The sequence below is a fragment of the Octopus sinensis genome, linkage group LG24 (assembly GCF_006345805.1).
Source record: "Octopus sinensis linkage group LG24, ASM634580v1, whole genome shotgun sequence".
NCBI lineage: Eukaryota > Metazoa > Mollusca > Cephalopoda > Octopoda > Octopodidae > Octopus > Octopus sinensis.
This window is the reverse complement of record NC_043020.1, coordinates 11,170,405-11,190,186: the sequence shown is the minus strand read 5'-3', so window position 1 is coordinate 11,190,186 and position 19,782 is coordinate 11,170,405. Positions and strand designations below refer to the sequence as shown.

The 19,782-nt window shown below is 43.1% G+C and overlaps 1 protein-coding gene across 1 annotated transcript in view; it reads right to left on the bottom strand.

The window, feature by feature from the left end:
- The window catches only part of LOC115223914 (carboxypeptidase E-like), a 79,245-nt gene that overhangs the window by 9,244 nt on the left and 50,219 nt on the right, over positions 1-19,782 (bottom strand). Inside the window, exon 5 of the mRNA XM_029794645.2 lies at positions 3,269-3,405. Within this exon, the coding sequence (XP_029650505.1) occupies positions 3,269-3,405 (137 nt within the window). The remainder of the gene's footprint in view (positions 1-3,268; positions 3,406-19,782) is intronic.

Sequence of the window (19,782 nt, the reverse complement as noted above, 5' to 3'; positions counted from 1 at the left end):
TTAAATAATCAATAAAAAAAAAAAATCAATAACTAAACTTTTAATCAGTCAAATTAACAATCAGTGAGACATTGAGACAATCAATTAGACAGACAAACAATCATGGAAATGATTGGTTGACGAAATAAAAATAATGATTTAGTGGTGGCACGTAAAAAGCACCATCCGATCGTGGCCGTTTGCCAGCCTCGTCTGGCACCTGTGCAGGTGGCACGTAAAAAGCACCCATTACACTCATGGAGTGGTTGGCGTTAGGAAGGGCATCTAGCTGTAGAAACACTGCCAGATCAGACTGGGCCTGGCGCAGCCTTCTGGCTTCCCAAACCCCAGTTGAACCGTCCAACCCATGCTAGCATGGAAAGCGGACGCTAAACGATGATGATGATGATGATGATGAAGACTTGGCAAGCCAAGTGAGACCATAACCTCGTGACCTATGCCAGGGGTGTAACCAGCCCACTTATGCGTACCTTTCCTTCATTGGACACTAAACTCTGCTTGCGAAGACCTGTTGAGGCAAGTGAGATCGAAATTAAATTCGATGACTGGCATCCGTGCTAGTGGAGCGCTAAGAGCACCATCCGAGCGTGATCGTTGCCAGAGCAGCTAAATGGTTTCCATGCCAGTGGTACGTAAAAAGCACCATTTGAGTGTGATCATTACCTACGCTGCCATACTGGCACTTGTGCCGGTGGTATGTGAAAAAACATTCAAACGAGGTTGTTGCCAATGCCACTGGACTGGCTCTTGTGCAAGTGGCACGTAAAAAACACCATTTGAGCGTGGCCATTGCCAGTACCGCCTGTGTGCGTGGGACCATCTTTATCATCACCATTCAACATCCCACTCCCATGTTGACATGCATGGACAGTTTGACAGGATCTGATGGGTCCCAGAACAGCCTCATACTCCAATATCTGGTTCAGAATGGTTTCTACAGCTGGATGCCCTTCTTAATACCAACCACTTTACAGCATGCATTGAGTGCTTTCGTTCATAGCATCCGTGCTAGTGGAGTGCTAATAGCACCATCCGAGGATGCTGGTGGCACATAAAAGCAACCACTACACTCTCGGAGTGGTTGGCATTAGGAAGGGCATCCAGCTGTAGAAACTCTGCCAGATCAGATTGGAGCCTGGTACAGCCAGGGAAATTTCATTATTATTATTATTATTTTTAACTCAGGTTTTGTTGGAATTCCTGGAGTTTTGCATGCATAGCGGGCTTGCTGCCTGCAACCTACAGTACAATGATATCTGCTCTTTTCAACTATCTAATACTTTTCTGATTATCCAGGCCATGCTAAGGAAGCAAACCTTTTGTAACAGTTCTACTGGACACTGTATTTCAGTTTCCTTTAGATTCCTTTCGATGCCGTCTTGAACATCCAGCATTGGAACCTGATTTAAAAGCATTTGGGTTTCTATTTCTAGCAGGTAAAGCTTGGCTGATCCACACCATCTTGGTTGGTATTTGTCAGATGACATCAGAGATCGAAGGGGAGATAAATGACATTCTCTTCATTAATTTTATGTTGAGACTAGCAGTATCACCCGGCGTTGCTCGGGTTTGTAAGGGAAATAACTATAAAGCATTTTTAGAGAGTTATAGCCAAAAAATAGCAAAAAAATGGAAAAAAAATGATGGTAAATTTTTTTTGAGAGTTAAAAAAGGTCGAGTTGCGTCCCCTAGACAGTCTGTGGTTTGTGTTTCTGATTCTCGACCCCATGTCGAATTTATCGATTTTTTTCAGAACTGGGGGAACTTTTCAAAATTTTCGCTGCGTTAGTTTTGAATTATGACATTGGGCTATGTGTGTGTCAAGTTTCATCAGAATCGGTTGAAAGCAGTGGTCAGGGTGAGGGTACAACCAAACAGACACACAGAAACACACACAGACAAACTGCCGTTTATATAGAGAGAGAAGAGATAAGAACTTTGGGACAAATTGGTCAACAGTTGGAATTCAACTTGGAAACTGGAACATTAGAATGATAGCATTACAGAATTCTTATCAGTCCTTAACCTCTGATCAAACACCACTGGAGCATATAGCCATTAAAAACATATTATAATCATGCTATTTAGCTCTCTTTAGTTTTGGGATCCAGGCCCAATTAGCCCTTTGCAGCAGCTAATTTAAAAGTCTGCCAAGGAGTGTGGCTTTTAAGCCAGTAATTTATAATCTTATTTTGTTAGCTTATCTTATATCCTCTTATATTATAAAAGGGATGCTGATATCCATCTGCCTGTATATAACATCTTATTTCAGGAGAAACATTCATAGGTAGAGGGAGGGTGGCTGTGTGGTAAGTAGCTTGCTTACCAACCACATGGTTCTGGGTTCAGTCCCACTGCATGGCATCTTGGGCAAGTGTCTTCTACTATAGTCTCGGACTGACCAAAGCCTCGTGAATGGATTTGGTAGATGGAAACTGAAAGAAGCCCATCGTATATATATATCACTGTCACTGTGACCGACCAGGCTATCAGATGTTGCTACACATCGCTGGTCACAATGCGCTTCGCATTGTTTTAGCCTTCAAATGATGCCACCCCGCTGGCTAAGCGAGCAGGCCAACAGAAGAAAGAGTGAGAGAAAGTTGCGGTGAAAGAGTACAGCAGGGATCGCCACCACCCCCTGCTGGAGCCTCGTGGGGCTTTAGGTATTTTCGCTCAATAAACACAACGCCCAGTCTGGGAATCGAAACCGCGATCCTACGACCGCAAGTCCGCTGCCCTAACCACTGGGCCATTGTGCCTCCACTACATATATATATATGTTTGTCCCCCCAACATCACTTGACAACCGGTGCTGGTGCGTTTACGTCCCTGTCACTTAGAGGTTCGGCAAGAGAGACCGACAGAATAAGTAGTAGGCTCACAAAGAATAAGTCCTGGGGGCGATTTGCTCGACTAAAGGTGGTGCTCCAGCATGGCCGCAGTCAAATGACTGATACAAATAAAAGAATAACCAATAACCAAAACCTATGATGTGTGGAAAGTGACCCCTTGAGACCCAGGTTACTGTCCACTCTCACAGAATCGACCAGAGCAAACAAGACCAAGAACTCTGAGAGACAAAAAAAAAACAATAAGTCCCGGGGTCGATTTGCTCGACTAAAGGCGGTGCTCCAGCATGGCCGCAGTCAAATGACTGAAACAAGTAAAAGAGTAAAAGATAGTAATAAAAATGGCAATGATGATGGTGGAGGTGGTGGTGGTGGAGGTGGTGGTGGTGATGATAATAATAATGATGTCAATATACCTCTGGACACAGAATACCAATCTCCACCATTTGTAATACCGTCTTGAATTCCAAAGTTCTGATCATTGGCCATTCCACAGGTGCTGTGGTTGCTACTCATTATTTTGTGGTTCTTAGCATAACTTTCAGCAAGGTACCTTTAATAAAAAATATGAAAGAGAGAACAATTACAGAAAACCCATAACATACAGTGATGGTGGTGGTGATTGTTGTTGTTGTTGTTAAGCAATAAGACGGGTAAGGGTGATTAGGTGATGGTCTTGGGCTTAGGGGCAAGGGACTCCAGACCTTGGAAAAAAAAAATAACTTTGGTCGTCTTGTTGTAGTTGAAGGGCTCTTTGTTGACGCCCATCACCACTGGGAGGTGGCCCTTGAAGTCGCTGGAAATGGAGATCTCCAGGTCCAAATTCTTGGACAGCTGCTACTGCTGCTTTAACTACTACTACTACTACTACTACTACTACTACTACTGCTGCTGGTGCTGATTTTTTGTTGTTGTTGTTGTTAAGCAACAAGACGGGTAAGGGTGATTAGGTGATGGTCTAGGGCTTAGGGGCGGGAGACCCCAGACCTTGGAAAAAAAAAAACTTTGGTTGTCTTGTAGTTGAAGGGCTCTTTGTTGACGCCCGCCACCACTGGGAGGTGGCCCTTGAAGTCGCTGGAAATGGAGATCTCCAGGTCCAAATTCTTGAACGGCTGGTGTTGGTGATGATGGTGGTGGTGATGGTGGTAGTACTGGTGTTGGTGATTGTTGTTGCTGTTGTTAAGCAACAAGATGGGTAAGGGTGATTAGGTGATAGTCCAGGGCTTAGGGGTGGGAGAACCCAGACCTTAGAAAAATATAAACTTGGCAGAGTTTATACAGCTGGTAGCCCTTCCTAACGTCAACCACTCCGAGAGTGTAGTGGGTGCTTTTACATGCCACCAGCACACTCGGATGGTCGTCTTGTTGTAGTCGAGGGCTCTTCGTTGACGCCCAACACCACTGGGAGGTGGCCCTCGAAGTCGCTGGAAATGGAGATCTCCAGGTCCAAATTCTTGAACGGCGTGGAGGTAATGGTGGTGGTGGTGATAGTGGTAGTAGTGATGGTGACGGTGGTGGTAGTGGTGGTTATGATGGCGGTTGTGTTGGGGGCTGGGGTGGGGTGGTAATGGTTGCAAAGCTCTTAAAACAAAAAAAATCCAATATATGAAGAAAAGGAAAAGCAGTGATGATAATGGCAGTGGTTTTGTTTCTTTTGGCTTATCTCTTTTATCTCTTGGATTGCATTGCCTTTACTCTTTTACTTGTTTCAGTCAATTGACTGTGGCCATGCCGGAGCACCACCTTTTAGTCGAGCAAATCGACCCCGGAACTTATTCTTTGTAAGCCTAGTACTTATTCTATCGGTCTCTTTTGCCGAACCGCTAAGTGACGGGGACGTAAACACACCAGCATCGGTTGCCAAGCGATGTTGGGGGCACAAACACAGACACACAAACACACACACATACATATATATACATATATACGACGGGCTTCTTTCAGTTTCCATCTACCAAATCCACTCACAAGGCATTGGTCGGCCCGAGGCTATAGTAGAAGACACTTGCCCAAGGTACCACGCAGTAGGAATGAACCCAAAACAATGTGGTTCGTAAGCAAGCTACTTGCCACACAGCCACTCCTACGCCTTTGGGTCCTATACATGCAGGTTGTAGTGCATTCATGAGTTGATAGTGCAGTGCTTGAAATTTTCCAGCATCAAACTGCATGTTGTTTATTTCGACCCCAGTGCGTAACTGGTACTTAATTTATCGACCCTGAAAGGATGAAAGTCGACATAAGGTGACCGAATTTCAGGTCAATATCTTGAATGCACAGGATGTTGGGCCATATATATACACATACATACAAACATACATACCCTCTCTCTGTCTTTTGGAGAGGCACTGAGCCACTATATGCACACATACACACACGGCAGTAACTTCCGCCTTCCGAATTCACAAAGCTTCGGTCGGCTCCAGGCTATAGTGGAAGACACCTACCCAAAGTGCCACGCAGTGGGACTGAACCCGAAACCATGTAGCTAGGAAGCAAGCTCCCTAACCACACAGCCATGCCCGCGATATATATATATTTTTATATATATATATTCCCAGGATTTTAGCTTCCCCAGTGGCTGCAACTGCCTGACCTCCATCTTCAAGGAAGTCATGCAGCCACTCTCCCAGTTTACCAACAATGCTAAGGTCACGCGGTTCATGACACATCATGACATGATCTACCTTATCAAATGCCCTTGCAAAGTCAAGGTCGGCAAGCTGGTAGAATCGTTAGCACGCCGGGCGAAATGCGTAGCCGTATTTCGTCTGCCGTCACGTTCTGAGTTCAAATTCTGCCGAGGTCGACTTTGCCTTTCATCCTTTCGGGGTCGATAAATTAAGTACCAGTTACACACTGGGGTCGATGTAATCGACTTAATCCGTTTGTCTGTCCTTGTTTGTCCCCTCTATGTTTAGCCCCTTGTAATCGACTTAATACCTATGTCTGTCCTTGTTTGTCCCCTCTATGTTTAGCCCCTTGTAATCGACTTAATACCTATGTCTGTCCTTGTTTGTCCCCTCTATGTTTAGCCCCTTGTAATCGACTTAATACCTATGTCTGTCCTTGTTTGTCCCCTCTATGTTTAGCCCCTTGTGGGTAATAAAGAAATAGGTATATCACGATGACATCTGAATGGTCAAACAGCTGTTTCAAAACCCAGCCAAAGTGTCCTTAAAGCTGTGTGAGGCAGCCTCCCTCTGGACGAAAGCCATGCTGTGTATTGTTCAGAAGGTCATTTTCTTCTAGGAACACTATCAGCTTCTTTCTGATGATTTAATCCATGACCCTACTGACATGTGAAGTCAGAGAGATTGGCCTGTAGTTTTCGGCCTCTGCTCTGCTTCCATCCCTGTGGACAGGGTATATAATGCCTTCTGTTAGCTTTTTAGAAAGTTTACCACTTGCAAGAAAACTTTGGAAAAAATATCTAAAGTGGTTTCGTTCGCTAAAGCCAGCTTACATGACTTCAGAGTAGCTGGGAAGCCATCAGGACTAATTTCAGAGCCACTGTTACACCTGTCTCCTCAATGTTGTTGTAACTGATGGTTGGCACCTTCTTTTTTTAGAGCTGCAATATCAAAGAATCCAGCCAGAAGTGAGTGGAGGTACATGGCCTCGTGGTTAGAGCAGCGGACTCGTGATGGATGGCACCTCCTTTTTTTAGAGCTGCAATATCAAAGAATCCAGCCAGGTTTTTTATCTGCATGCATCCAATAGAAGTGAGTGGAGGTACATGGCCTCGTGGTTAGAGCAGCGGACTCGTGGTCGAGGGATCGCGGGTTCGAATCTCAGACCGGACGATGTGTGTGTTTATGAGCGAAACACCTAAACTCCACACAGCTACAGCAGAAGGTAATGGCGAACTTCTGCTGACTCTTTCGCCACAACTTTCTTTCACTCTTTCCTCCTGCATCTTGCAGCTCACCTGTGACAGACCGATGTCCCATCCGGGTGGGGAACCTATACGCCAAGAAACCGGGAAATGTCTTTGTGTCTGTGTTTGTGCCACATACAATAGTAACTGAACAATGGTGTGGAGGCACATGGCCTAGTGGTTAGAGCAGCGGACTCGCGGTCGAGGGATCGCGGGTTCAAATCTCAGACCGGGCCACAACTTTCTCTCACTCTTTCCTCCTGCATCTTGCAGCTCACCTGCGACAGACCGACGTCCCGTCCAGGTGGAGAACCTATACGCCAAGGAAACCAGGAAACGGGCCCTTATGAGCCAGGCATGGCTCGAGAAGGAACAAACAACAGAAGTCAGGACGCCTTTAAACTGTTCACTGAGTACTTACATTGATCCTTTCTGGGTCTGCACTTAATGAATCATTCCCTTGGAACAATGGTCTTATTTTATATTGGATTGTCGGTGTTTCATTTGCAAATTTATAGAAAGCTTTATGGTTTGTTTTTATGCTTTCCACAGCTCTGTACTCTACCTCTCTTCTATTTTCTTTTCATAACAGGATGTGATCTTGCTTTTGATTTCTAGGAGTGCGTGTATTACAATAGACTTCTTCCTATCCCTCAGTTGTCTATTCAGCTGGTTTGAGAACATTGATATGCATCTCATCAGGATTGCTCTTTCCCTGGGAACCTTGTTAGTTAGTATGTTGACCTTTCTTTGCGGAGTGCATTTAGTGCATGCACTGTTGACATAAAGTGACCAAATTTCAGGTCAATATCTTGCATGCACAGGATGTTGGGCCATATATATATATACATACATACAAACATACATACCCTCTCTCTTTCTTTTCATAACAGGATGTGATCTTGCTTTTGATTTCTAGGAGTGCGTATGCACACATACACACACGGCAGTAACTTCCGCCTTCCGAATTCACAAAGCTTTGGTCGGCTCCAGGCTATAGTGGAAGACACCTACCCAAAGTGCCACGCAGTGGGACTGAACCCGAAACCATGTAGCTAGGAAGCAAGCTCCCTAACCACACAGCCATGCCCGCGATATATATTTATTTTTACATGTCACCTGCACGGGTGTCGTAACTACAATTTCCATTTGAAATTGTCTTAACTACAAATTCAAATGGAAATTGTAGTTAAGACACCCATGTGGATGACACGTAAAAAGCACCGTCCGAACGTGGCAGATACTAGCGCTACCTGACTGGCGTCCATGTCAGTGACACATAAAAGCACCAACCGATCATGGCCATTTGCCAGCCTGCTCTGGCCCGTGCTGGTGGCACGTAAAAAGCACCCACTACACTCACGGAGTACCAACCAATCGTGGCCGTTTGCCAGCCTGCTCTGGCCCCTGTGCCGGTGGCATGTAAAAAACACCCACTACACTCACGGAGTGGTTGGCGTTAGGAAGGGCATCCAGCTGTAGACACTGCTAGATCAGACTAGAGTCTGGTGCAGCCTCCATGGCTTACCAGATCCCGGTCAAACCGTCCAACCCATGCTAGCATGGAAAGCAGATGTTAAATGATGATGATGATGATGATGATATATATATATATATATTGGTAAAACGGTAAGATAACAAAAGAAAGAAAGAGACTTCAATATTATGTAAATAGAGGAAATTTATCTATACAATAATATGTTACATTACTCGATAGTCAAGATAAAACTGAGTTTCAGATGCCGAAGTGGAAATCCACAACACCATCTCTTCGGTTATCTGGCTATTTGAAAACGCTAGGATAGCGTTTTCAAATATGGTGTTGTGGATTTCCACTTTGGCATCTGAAACTCAGTTTTATCTTGACTATCGAGTAATGTAACATATTATTGTATCTATATATATATAAAACTGTAGTTGTGTGAGTGTCTGTCTCCTACGATTTAGATTCGTAACTCCTCCCACATTTTGCGGTGCAGTTTAACCAAATTCGGGTATCTTATAGTCGTGATTCATATCAAGCCCGTCTGACTATTAGCACGCGTCTACGATGAGTCTACGATTTAAAAAATAATTTAACATCATTTTTTATTCCATTTTAATGCATAATTTTTCGTGTGTCGATGGCGGCGGAGTTGGCGTCCACGCTCACAGCTGCACCTGTTTGCTTCTCCCCCTTCCCTCCCTCGTGAAGCTGAGGGGAAGGGAGTGTAAGGAAATCAATGTCGTAATGCGTTGTCAAGGAGACCAGCGTTCTTTTAGAACAACGACTTCATGGCTTGAAGACACCAAAACAGAAATGGCTAAGAAAGCCCGAATTGGCATCTATAAAGGAAGTAACTCTCTAAAAATGCTTATATAGTTATTTCCCTTACAAACCTGAGCAACACCGGGCGATACTGCTAGTATATATATATATATATATATATATATATATATATATATATATATATAATATATATTATATATATATATATATATATATATTCATATACATACATATATATACACACACACACACACAGATAAATATATGCATACATACATACACACATATATATAGGCTATATTAAATCTCTAAGCAATATATAAACAGTAGCATAGCATCCTATACAGGACAGTGCTAATGACGTTTATAGCCCCAGGAAGACATCTCTACTAGCTGCTGAGCAACACACATTCTGTGTCCGATTAGTATTTGCAAGAGGAGGTCATCGCTCCCATCTCTAGCCTCATGTGATACACATGGACTCGAGTTTCTGGGTGGATGAAAATTCACTCCACTCGCAAAATACTATCTGCTTTCTTCAGCGACAAACAGTCGCTGATCCCAAAATGGAGAAATAAGCTATATTAAATCTCTGAGCGAGACATAAGCAGTATAGGCGCAGGAGTGGCTGTGTGGTAAGTAGCGTGCTTACTGACTGCGTAGCACTTTGGGCAAATGTCTTGTACTATAGCCTTGGGCCGACCAAAGCCTTGTGAGTGGATTTGGTAGACGGAAACTGAAAGAAGCCCACCATATATATATGTGTATATATATATATATATATATATATATATATTGTGTGTGTGTGTGTGTGTGTGTGTGTGTGTGTGTGTGTGTGTATGCTTGTGTTTGTACCCACAACATCGCTTGACAACTGATTCTGGTGTGTTTACATCGCCGTAACTAAGCAGTTCGGCAAAAGAAGACCGACAGAATAAGTACTAGGCTTACAAAGAATAAGTCCTGGGGTCGATTTGCTCGACTAAAGGTGGTGCCCCAGCGTGGCCACAGTCAAATGACAGAAAACAAGTAAAAGAGTAGCAATACGGAATCTTAACGTATAATTACTAACGAAGCATGGCATCCTGTGCAGAAGAGTGCTACTGATGTTTATAACCCTGTGAAGACGTCTCCTCCCGCTGGCCAGGCAATTATGTTACAATACCGTATTATTACCGTTTATATCTCATTCAGAGATTTAACATTGTTTGTTTCTCCTGTTCTCAAAACCAGAGACAGTCAGTCGCGGTGATTCACACACACCGAGGACAGGTAACCATGAAACTAGAGTCTACGTGTATCACGTAAAGCTAGCGATGTGAGCAACGACCTCCCCTTGCAGATACTAATTGGACACAGAATGTGTCGCTAACCTGCTGTATAGGATGCCACATTTGGTTTGCAATCATATATAAATACTAGCAGTATCGCCCGGCGTTGCTCGGGTTTGTAAGGGAAATAACTATATAAGCATTTTTAGAGAGTTACTTCCCTTATAGATGCCAATTCGGGCTTTCTTAGCCATTTCTGTTTTGGTGTCTTCAAGCCATGAAGTCGTTGTTCTAAAAGAACGCTGGTCTCCTTGACAACGCTTTACGACGTTGATTTCTTTACACTCCCTTCCCCACAGCTTCACCAGGGAGGGAAGAAGGGGGAGAAGCAACACAGGTGCAGGTGTGACTATGGACGCCAACTCCGCCGCCATCGACACACGAAAAAATATGCATTAAAATGGAATAAAAAATGATGTTAAATTATTTTTAAAATCGTAGACTCATCGTAGACGCACGCTAATACCCAGACGGGCTCGATATGAATCACGACTATAAGATACCCGAATTTGATTAAACTGCACCGCAAAATGTGGGAGTAGTTAGGAATCTAAATCGAAGGGGACAGACACTCACACAACTACAGTTTTATATATATACTAGCAGTATCGCCCGGCGATTTCTTTACACTCCCTTCCCCACAGCTTCACGAGGGAGGGAAGGGGGAGAAGCAAACAGGTGCAGCTGTGAGCGTGGACGCCAACTCCACCGCCATCGACACACGATGCATTTTATGCATTAAAATGGAATAAAAAATTATGTTAAATTATTTTTAAAATCGTAGACTCATCGTTGACGCGCGCTAATAGTCAGACGGGCTCGATATGAATCACGACTATAAGATACCCGAATTTGGTTAAACTGCACCGCAAAATGTGGGAGGAGTTAGGAATCTAAATCGAAGGGGACAGACACTCACACAACTAGAGTTTTATATATATAGATAGATATCTTGCCCACGATATTAATCGTCTGGAAGCCGTTCAGCGACGTGCAACTAAAAGAATACCCTCCATCAGCCATTTGCCATATTCTGAACGCCTTACTTCCCTGGGCATGGACACATTGAAACTCCGACGTCTGGCAGCTGACTCGGCAGACACCCATAAAATTATCAACCATCTTACAAACAATAACTCTGAGCACCTTTTCAAACTCCACCCGTCTAACACCCGTGGACATATTTACAAAGTCAGAAAACAGCACAGCTCCTATGACTTTAGGAAACATTTTTTCACGCTGAGAGTTGCTGAAGCATGGAACAAACTGCCGGCATCAGTTGTTAGTTGTCGGAGCACTGCATCCTTCGAAACTTCCATGCTTTCTGAGATTCGCCAACACTACACCTGATTTCCTTCCCTCCATACACACACAAGCATGTATCTGACTCATACATTGTTCGCTTTCCAGACATTTCTACATTACTGCATGTACTTTATACACACTTTCTGACAAGTTGTGGTGCACCTGAGCACTGTATACAATAATTTCATTATTATTATTTAAAATATAATGTATCTCGAATGGCCAAACAATGCAGAGTGGACTATAATAACTGTTATAATTTATTTATCCATAGTCTGATATAAAAATATTTTGGAATATAAAAATTCCATCTTCAGATAACGCTAGGAATTGATCAAGTCAGGCGGCGAGCTGGCAGAAACGTTAGCACGCCGGGCGAAATGCTTAGCGGTATTTCGTCTGTCGTTACATTCTGAGTTCAAATTCCACCGAGGTCGACTTTGCCTTTCATCCTTTCGAGGTCGATAAATTAAGTACCAGTTACGAACTGGGGTCGATGTAATCGACTTAATCCCTTTGTCTGTCCTTGTTTGTCCAGCCCCTTGTGAGTAGTAAAGAAATATATAATCGGTTTATAGCAATGACTTGATCTATTCCTGGTGATTGGGTGAGAGTAATAGTAGGCACAGAGACGGTGAGGGCGATGGTAAAGACAGACAGACAGAGAGGGAGTGAGAAAGAAAAAGAGAGGGAGAGAAAGAGAGAGACAAAGAAATCTACGAAGAGTTGATGATGTTTTTATTAATAGTAGTAGTGTTGATGGTGGCAGTGGGAGTAATAATAAAAGAGAGAGGGGGGAGATGATGTACAACTCTTGTTAAGCCATGTCTCTTTGATAGAAATTGCTATCATCATCATCATCACCAGTGGCAGTACCTGATCCCCACTTCTACACCTCCTACTACTACGCTTCCACTTCTCTTTACTCTACCCACTTATTCCTTTTCCTCCCCTTCATCATCATCATCATCACCAGTTGCAGTACCTGATCCCACTTCTACACCTCCTACTACTACGCTTCCACTTCTCTTTACTCTACCCACTTATTCCTTTTCCTCCCCTTCATCATCATCATCATCACCAGTTGCAGTACCTGATCCCACTTCTACACCTCCTACTACTACGCTTCCACTTCTCTTTACTCTACCCACTTATTCCTTTTCCTCCCCTTCATCATCATCATCATCACCAGTTGCAGTACCTGATCCCCACTTCTACACCTCCTACTACTACGCTTCCACTTCTCTTTACTCTACCCACTTATTCCTTTTCCTCCCCTTCATCATCATCATCATCATCATCATTATTATCATTATCGACGTGACTATGTGTCGTCTGTTCCGCTTGACTGTCAATACACGACTATAACAATAATATAAAACAATAGAAGGCGGCGAGCTGGCAGAAACGTTAGCATGCCGGGCGAAATGCGTAGCCATATTTCGTATGCCGTTACGTTCTGCGTTCAAATTCCGCCGAGGTCGAATTTGCCTTTCATCCTTTCGGGGTCGATAAATTAGGTACCAGTTACGCACTGGGGTCGATGTAATCGACTTAATCCCTTTGTCTGTCCTTGTTTGTCCCCTTGTTGGTAATAAAGAAATAGGTATTTCGTCTGCCGTTATGTTCTGAGTTCAAATTCCGCCAAGGTCGACTTTGCCTTTCATCCTTTCGGGGTCGATAAATTAAGTACCAGTTACGCACTGGGTCGATGTAATCGACTTAATCCCTTTGTCTGTCCTTGTTTGTCCCCTCTATGTTTAGCCCCGTTGTGGGTGATAAAGAAATATATCATTTTAGTGATGACCGCACCCCATCCTTTCTTCACTATATGCCCCCATCCTAAAAGAGGTCACCATCCTGGAACTCATATCTCATGCCAGTAGCTATATATATATATATATATATATACACATACTTAATAAATAGGGTTCAGCAAAGATTTGCTTTACCACATACTGAAGTTTTATAGCTAACGGTTTTTGGCTGCTATTTCTAAACTTCGGTATGTGGCAAAGCAAATCTTTGCTGAACCCTATTTATTAAGTACTAGCAGTATCGCCCGGCGTTGCTCGGGTTTGTAAGGGAAATAACTATATAAGCATTTTTAGGGAGTTATAGAAAAAAAATGCATTAAAAATGGAATAAAAAATGATGGTAATTTTTTTTTTAAATCGTTGACTCATCGTATGCATTTTTAGAGAGTTACTTCCCTTATATAATAGCGAAAAATGCATTAAAATGGAAAAAATGATGGTAATTTTTTTTTTAAATCGTAGACTCATCGTAGACGCGCGCTAATACCCAGAAGGGCTCGATATGAATCACGACTATAAGATACCCGGTTTTGGTTACACTGCACCGCAAAATGTGGGAGTAGTTAGGAATGTAAATCGTAGGAGACAGACACACAACTTCACTTTTATATATAAAGATTTGTGCAACAACTAAAACATTCGGTTGTGCAAATTGTTTGCACAGGAAACCTGCCCTGTGTGGCGGTTTTCGCCGTTTTTGTGGATCTGTTTCAGCTTTTTTAGCGATTTCTGTTTTGGCGACTTCAAGCCATGAAGTCGTTGTTCTAAAAGAACGCTGGTCTCCTTGACAACGCTTTACGACGTTGATTTCCCTACCCTGCCTTCCCCACAGCTTCACGAGGGAGGGAAGAAGGGGAGGAGCTACACAGGTGCAGGTGCGAGCATGAACGCCAACGCCGCCACCGACACACGAAAAAATTGGAAGAATCCAGACGACAGCTTCAGCCACCGCCACCACCACCACCACCACCACGACCAACACCATCACCACTACCATCATGACCACCATCACCACTACGCCCATGACCATCACCACCACCATCACGAAGACCACGAACGACGACCACCACCACCACCACCATCATCACCACCCCCACCACCACCACCAACAACAACACCACCACCACAAACACGACGACCACTACGACCACGACCACCATCACCACTACCAGCACCACCGCTGCCACTACCACCGCCTCCACCACCATGCCTCTGCTCTCTCCTTTTGGCTACTAAATCCATTACCATATTTCACAAGTACGATCGCCATACAATATTACCTTCAAAAGTTTGTGTTTGGATAATTTAAGTAAAAGTTGTGCAACAACTATAACATTCGGTTGTGCAAATTATTTGCACGGGAAACCTTCCCTGTGTGGCGTGTTTCCCGATTTTGTAGAATTTGCTTTCGGGCTTTCTTAGCCATTTCTGTGTTGGCGACTTCAAGCCATGAAGTCGTTGTTCTAAAAGAACGCTGGTCTCCTTGACAACGCTTTACGACGTTGATTTCCTTACACTCCCTTCCCCACAGCTTCACGAGGGAGGGAAGAAGGGGGAGAAGCAACACAGGTGCAGGTGTGACCATGGATGCCAACTCCGCCGCCTTCCCTTTATTTAAAAAATATGCGTTAAAATGGAAAAAAATTATGGTAAATTATTTTTAAAATCGTAGACGCGCGCTAATACCCAGACGGGCTCGATATGAATCACGACTATAAGATACCCGGTTTTGGTTAAACTGCACCGCAAAATGTGGGAGTAGTTAGGAATCTAAATCGAAGGGGACAGACACTCACACAACTACAGTTTTATATATATAGATTACTTAAGTCTACCATGATATGGTCCTTTTTTCATGCCGAATTCTACTCGGTGAAATTATTGATTACTTCTTAATTAATTAATTTTATCCTTTGTTATTATTGATATAATATATATATATCTTTATATATAAAACTAAAGTTGTGTGTCTGTCTCCTACGATTTAGATTCCTAACTACTCCCACATTTTGCGGTGTAGTGTAACTAAAAGCGGGTATCTTATAGTCGTGATTCATATCGAGCCCTTCTGGGTATTAGCGCGCGTCTACGATGAGTCTACGATTTTTAAAATAATTTACCATCATTTTTTTCCCATTTTAATGCATTTTTCGCTATTATATAAGGGAAGTAACTCTCTAAAAATGTCTACGATGAGTCAACGATTTAAAAAAAATTTACCATCATTTTTTTCCCATTTTTAATGCATTTTTTTGCTACTTTTTGGCTATAACTCTCTAAAAATGCTTATATAGTTATTTCCCTTACAAACCCGAGCAACGCCGGGCGATACTGCTAGTATATATATATATATATATATATATATATATATATATATAAAGAAAAGGAGCGAGAACGAGTCTCCTCCTTCTTAATCGTCTGCCGCATCCTCGCGGCGAGCGGTGCCCTTTCCTGCGACTCCCGACTCCCCGCCGCAGCCAACGGCCACGGCGGACGGCGTTTTCGTGTCGTGACCGCCTCTCGACAGGATGGGGCCCCGGGACAATAGGATCCCGGGGCCGCAATGTGCGTTCGAGGTGTCGATGTTCACTGAGTCCTGCAATTCGCATCAGTTCACGCGGATAGCCGCGCTCTTCATCAAAACTAATTAATTAAGAAGTAATCAATAATTTCACCGAGTAGAATTCAGCATGAAAAAAGGAGCATTTCACGGTAAACTTGAGTAATACTTAATAATTAGGGTTCAGCAAAGATTTGCTTTACCACATACCGAAGTTTTGGCTGCTATTTCTAAACTTCGGTATGTGGTAAAGCAAATCTTTGCTGAACCCTAATTATTAAGTATATATATATTCCATACCTGGAATTACATTCACATATTCATCGTCAATAGATACTTCTTTTATTTTTAAAACTGTTTTTGTTGATCATACAAACAGAAAAAGTACTCAAAATATCTATATCTATTTGCACTCCGTCGGTTTCGCCGATGAGGGCTCCGGTTGATCCGAATCAACGGAACAGCCTGCTCGTGAAATTAACGTGTAAGTGGCTGAGCACTCCACAGACACGTGTACCCTTAACGTAGTTCTCGGGGATATTCAGCGTGACACAGAGAGTGACAAGGCCGGCCCTTTGAAATACAGGTACAACAGAAAGAGGAAGTAAGAGTGAGAGAAAGTTGTGGTGAAAGAGTACAGCAGGGATCACCACCATCCCCTGCCGGAGCCTCGTGGAGCTTTAGGAGTTTTCGCTCAATAAACACTCACAACGCCCGGTCTGGGAATCGAAACCGCGATCCTACGACCGCAAGTCCGCTGCCCTAACCACTGGGCCATTGCGCTTCCTACTCAAAATATAATCAGATTCTCATTTGTCATAAATGGATCAAGTAATCGAAACAGCCGTTCAATCAGAAATATCAATGAATTGGAAAGAAGTATAAAGGGAAGTAACTCGGATCAGTCATATAGTGGTCAATGGGAGACTACTTTATGGTAATTGTTAGCTGTGAAAACCGGATTGGAATCCGACGATAGTAATTAGAGAAAGTATTTATGGTCGTTGGTTTTCTGACGTCGTTGGTTGGCGTAATGTCTAAAAGCTTTTACATAAGGAAAGCCTGCGGATTCGTGAGCCACGTTAGTGGTGGGCGCTAGAAATGGCGGGAATCGTTATTTGATTCGCCATGTGCGAGACTGCGTGCGTGTGTGTAAATGCGGTTGAAACTGTGTGCATGTGTATATATGAGTGCGTGTGAATGTGTGTGTGAAAGAGAGAGAGAGAGAGTGACAGACAGAGACAGTGTGTGTGTGTGTGTGTGTGTGTGCATAAATTTCTTTAAACTAAGAATTTATCTCGGATCTTTTCGGTTTGAACGGCAGTTTTTTTTAAAATAATTTCCACGTAACTAAACACTTTTAAACTTCGTATACTGGTAGAATGTGTTTATAAAACATCTTTTTCTCTTGGCTTTATTGAGAAAATTCTATAGTTTGTAAGATATTTGTTGTGTTTTTTTCCCTCAATTTCTGCAATTTCAACCAATCAATGACGTCTATTGAGGTAAAAAAAATTCTGTGCCGTATGAATATGTCCCTCGTTTAAGAAACAGATTGGGTTTACTTACATTTGTGAAGAAAAAAAGATACTCTTCCCCCCCCCACTCCTAACCCTAAAAGAGATTGAAATGCAATAGATCGATACTAGGGTCATAATTATGGGTGACAATTTCATATGATACCGCTAGAAAAAACTGCCATTCAAACCAAAAAGATGCTTTATCTTGCATGATATCTGATAAATTCGTTTTTAATCAATTAATTTTCATGCCACAGTCAACTCTAGCCATGCTATATATGGCTGTGAGTTTAAGAAGTATGTATGTATCCCAACCACACAGTTTTGAGTTAAGTCCCATGGAAGCAGGATAAAACGGTCATTAACCCTTTAGCGTTCAGATTATTCTGTCAAATGTGATATTTGTTTATTTATATTGTTTTGAATTAATCATGCATTATCTTGTAATTTAGAGATTTCAGTGATGCTATTTTTCAGTTTTAGAATGACATTGTAGGGCTGAGGTGAGAGGCGAGATCTGGTCAGTTTCAATATAAAACAGGTTAAATATTTTGGCCAGATATGGCCGGTTTGAATGCTAAAGGGTTAAATGACGCATGTGTGAGTGCTCGTGTGTGTGTGTGTATGTACTATTTAATGTGGGTGGAAGCATGGCTGTGTTGGTAAGAAGGCTGCTTTCCGACCACATGGTTCCGATTTCAAATCCCACTGCAAGGCATAGCTTCAAGTTGACCAAAGCCATGAAAGAGGGTTTTGTAGATGGAAAATGAAAGAAACCCATTGTAAGTATGTGTGTGTGTGTGTGTGTGTGTACCATTTAATGTGGGTGCAAGCATGGCTGTGTTGGTAAGAAGGCTGCTTTCCGACCACATGGTTCCGATTTCAAATCCCATTACTGCAAGGCATAGCTTCAAGTTGACCAAAGCCATGAAAGAGGGTTTTGTAGATGGAAACTGAAAGAAACCCATTGTAAGTATGTGTGTGTGTGTGTGTGTGTGTACCATTTAATGTGGGTGCAAGCATGGCTGTGTTGGTAAGAAGGCTGCTTTCCGACCACATGGTTCCGATTTCAAATCCCATTACTGCAAGGCATAGCTTCAAGTTGACCAAAGCCATGAAAGAGGGTTTTGTAGATGGAAACTGAAAGAAACCCATTGTAAGTATGTGTGTGTGTGTTTTGAGTGTGTCCCATTCCAATTGACAACCAGTGTTGGTGAGTTTATTTACCTAAAACTTAGTCGTTTACCTAAAACTTAGTTGTTTGGCAAAAGAAAGTCCCATGGAAGCAGGATAAAACGGTCATTAAATTATGCTTGTGTGTGTGTACCATTTAATGTGGGTGGAAGCATGGCTGTGTTGGTAAGAAGGCTGCTTTCCGACCACATGGTTCCGATTTCAAATTCCACTGCAAGGCATAGCTTCGAGTTGACCAAAGCCACGAGAGAGGGTTTTGTAGACGGAAACTGAAAGAAACCCATTGTAAGTATGTGTGTGTGTGTATGAGTGTGTCCCATTCCACTTGACAACCAGTGTTCGTGAGTTTATTTACCTAAAACTTAGTCGTTTGGCAAAAGAAAGTGATAGAATGAGTACCAGGCTTTACAGGAAAAAAATAAAGTACTGCGGTTGATTTGTTGACAAGATCGTATCACAGCATGGCCACAGTTTAATGACTATAAACAGATGCAGGCATGGCTATGTAGTAAATAGTTTCCAACCATGTGGTTTCAGGTTCAACTTCACTGAATGGTAGCTTGAGCAAGTGTCTTCTACTCTACTGCTCACCGGTGACCAAAGGGCGAATCTACCAGGCCGTCGTTTGTACTATCTTCCTCAATGGTTGTGAAACATGGCCTATGAGGGTAGTCGGTCAGCGAAGGCTGGAGGTGTTTCGTCATCGCCTGAATCTCCGGCCCCTCCCTTCGGTGCTTCTATAAACGGCACTTAAGGTGGTTCGGTCACACGGCCCAGCATCCAGAGGGTGAGCTGATTCGCGATGTCCTCCTCCCACCTCCACTTCCCAGCTGGAGCAAACGCACGAGCGGGCAGCTGAAGACCTGGGCAACGACGATAAAGAAGGACCTCTCCGAACTCTCAGGTCCGCAGGTGGTCAGTTTGCGCAGATGGAACCGCGAATGGCTCACTATCTCCAGTGACTTCGCATGGGACCATCGAGCGTGGGCTGCCATGGTTCGTGATGCTGTTAGGACCAGAGAAGAAACCAGCTCGTACAAGTAAAGTACTCTAC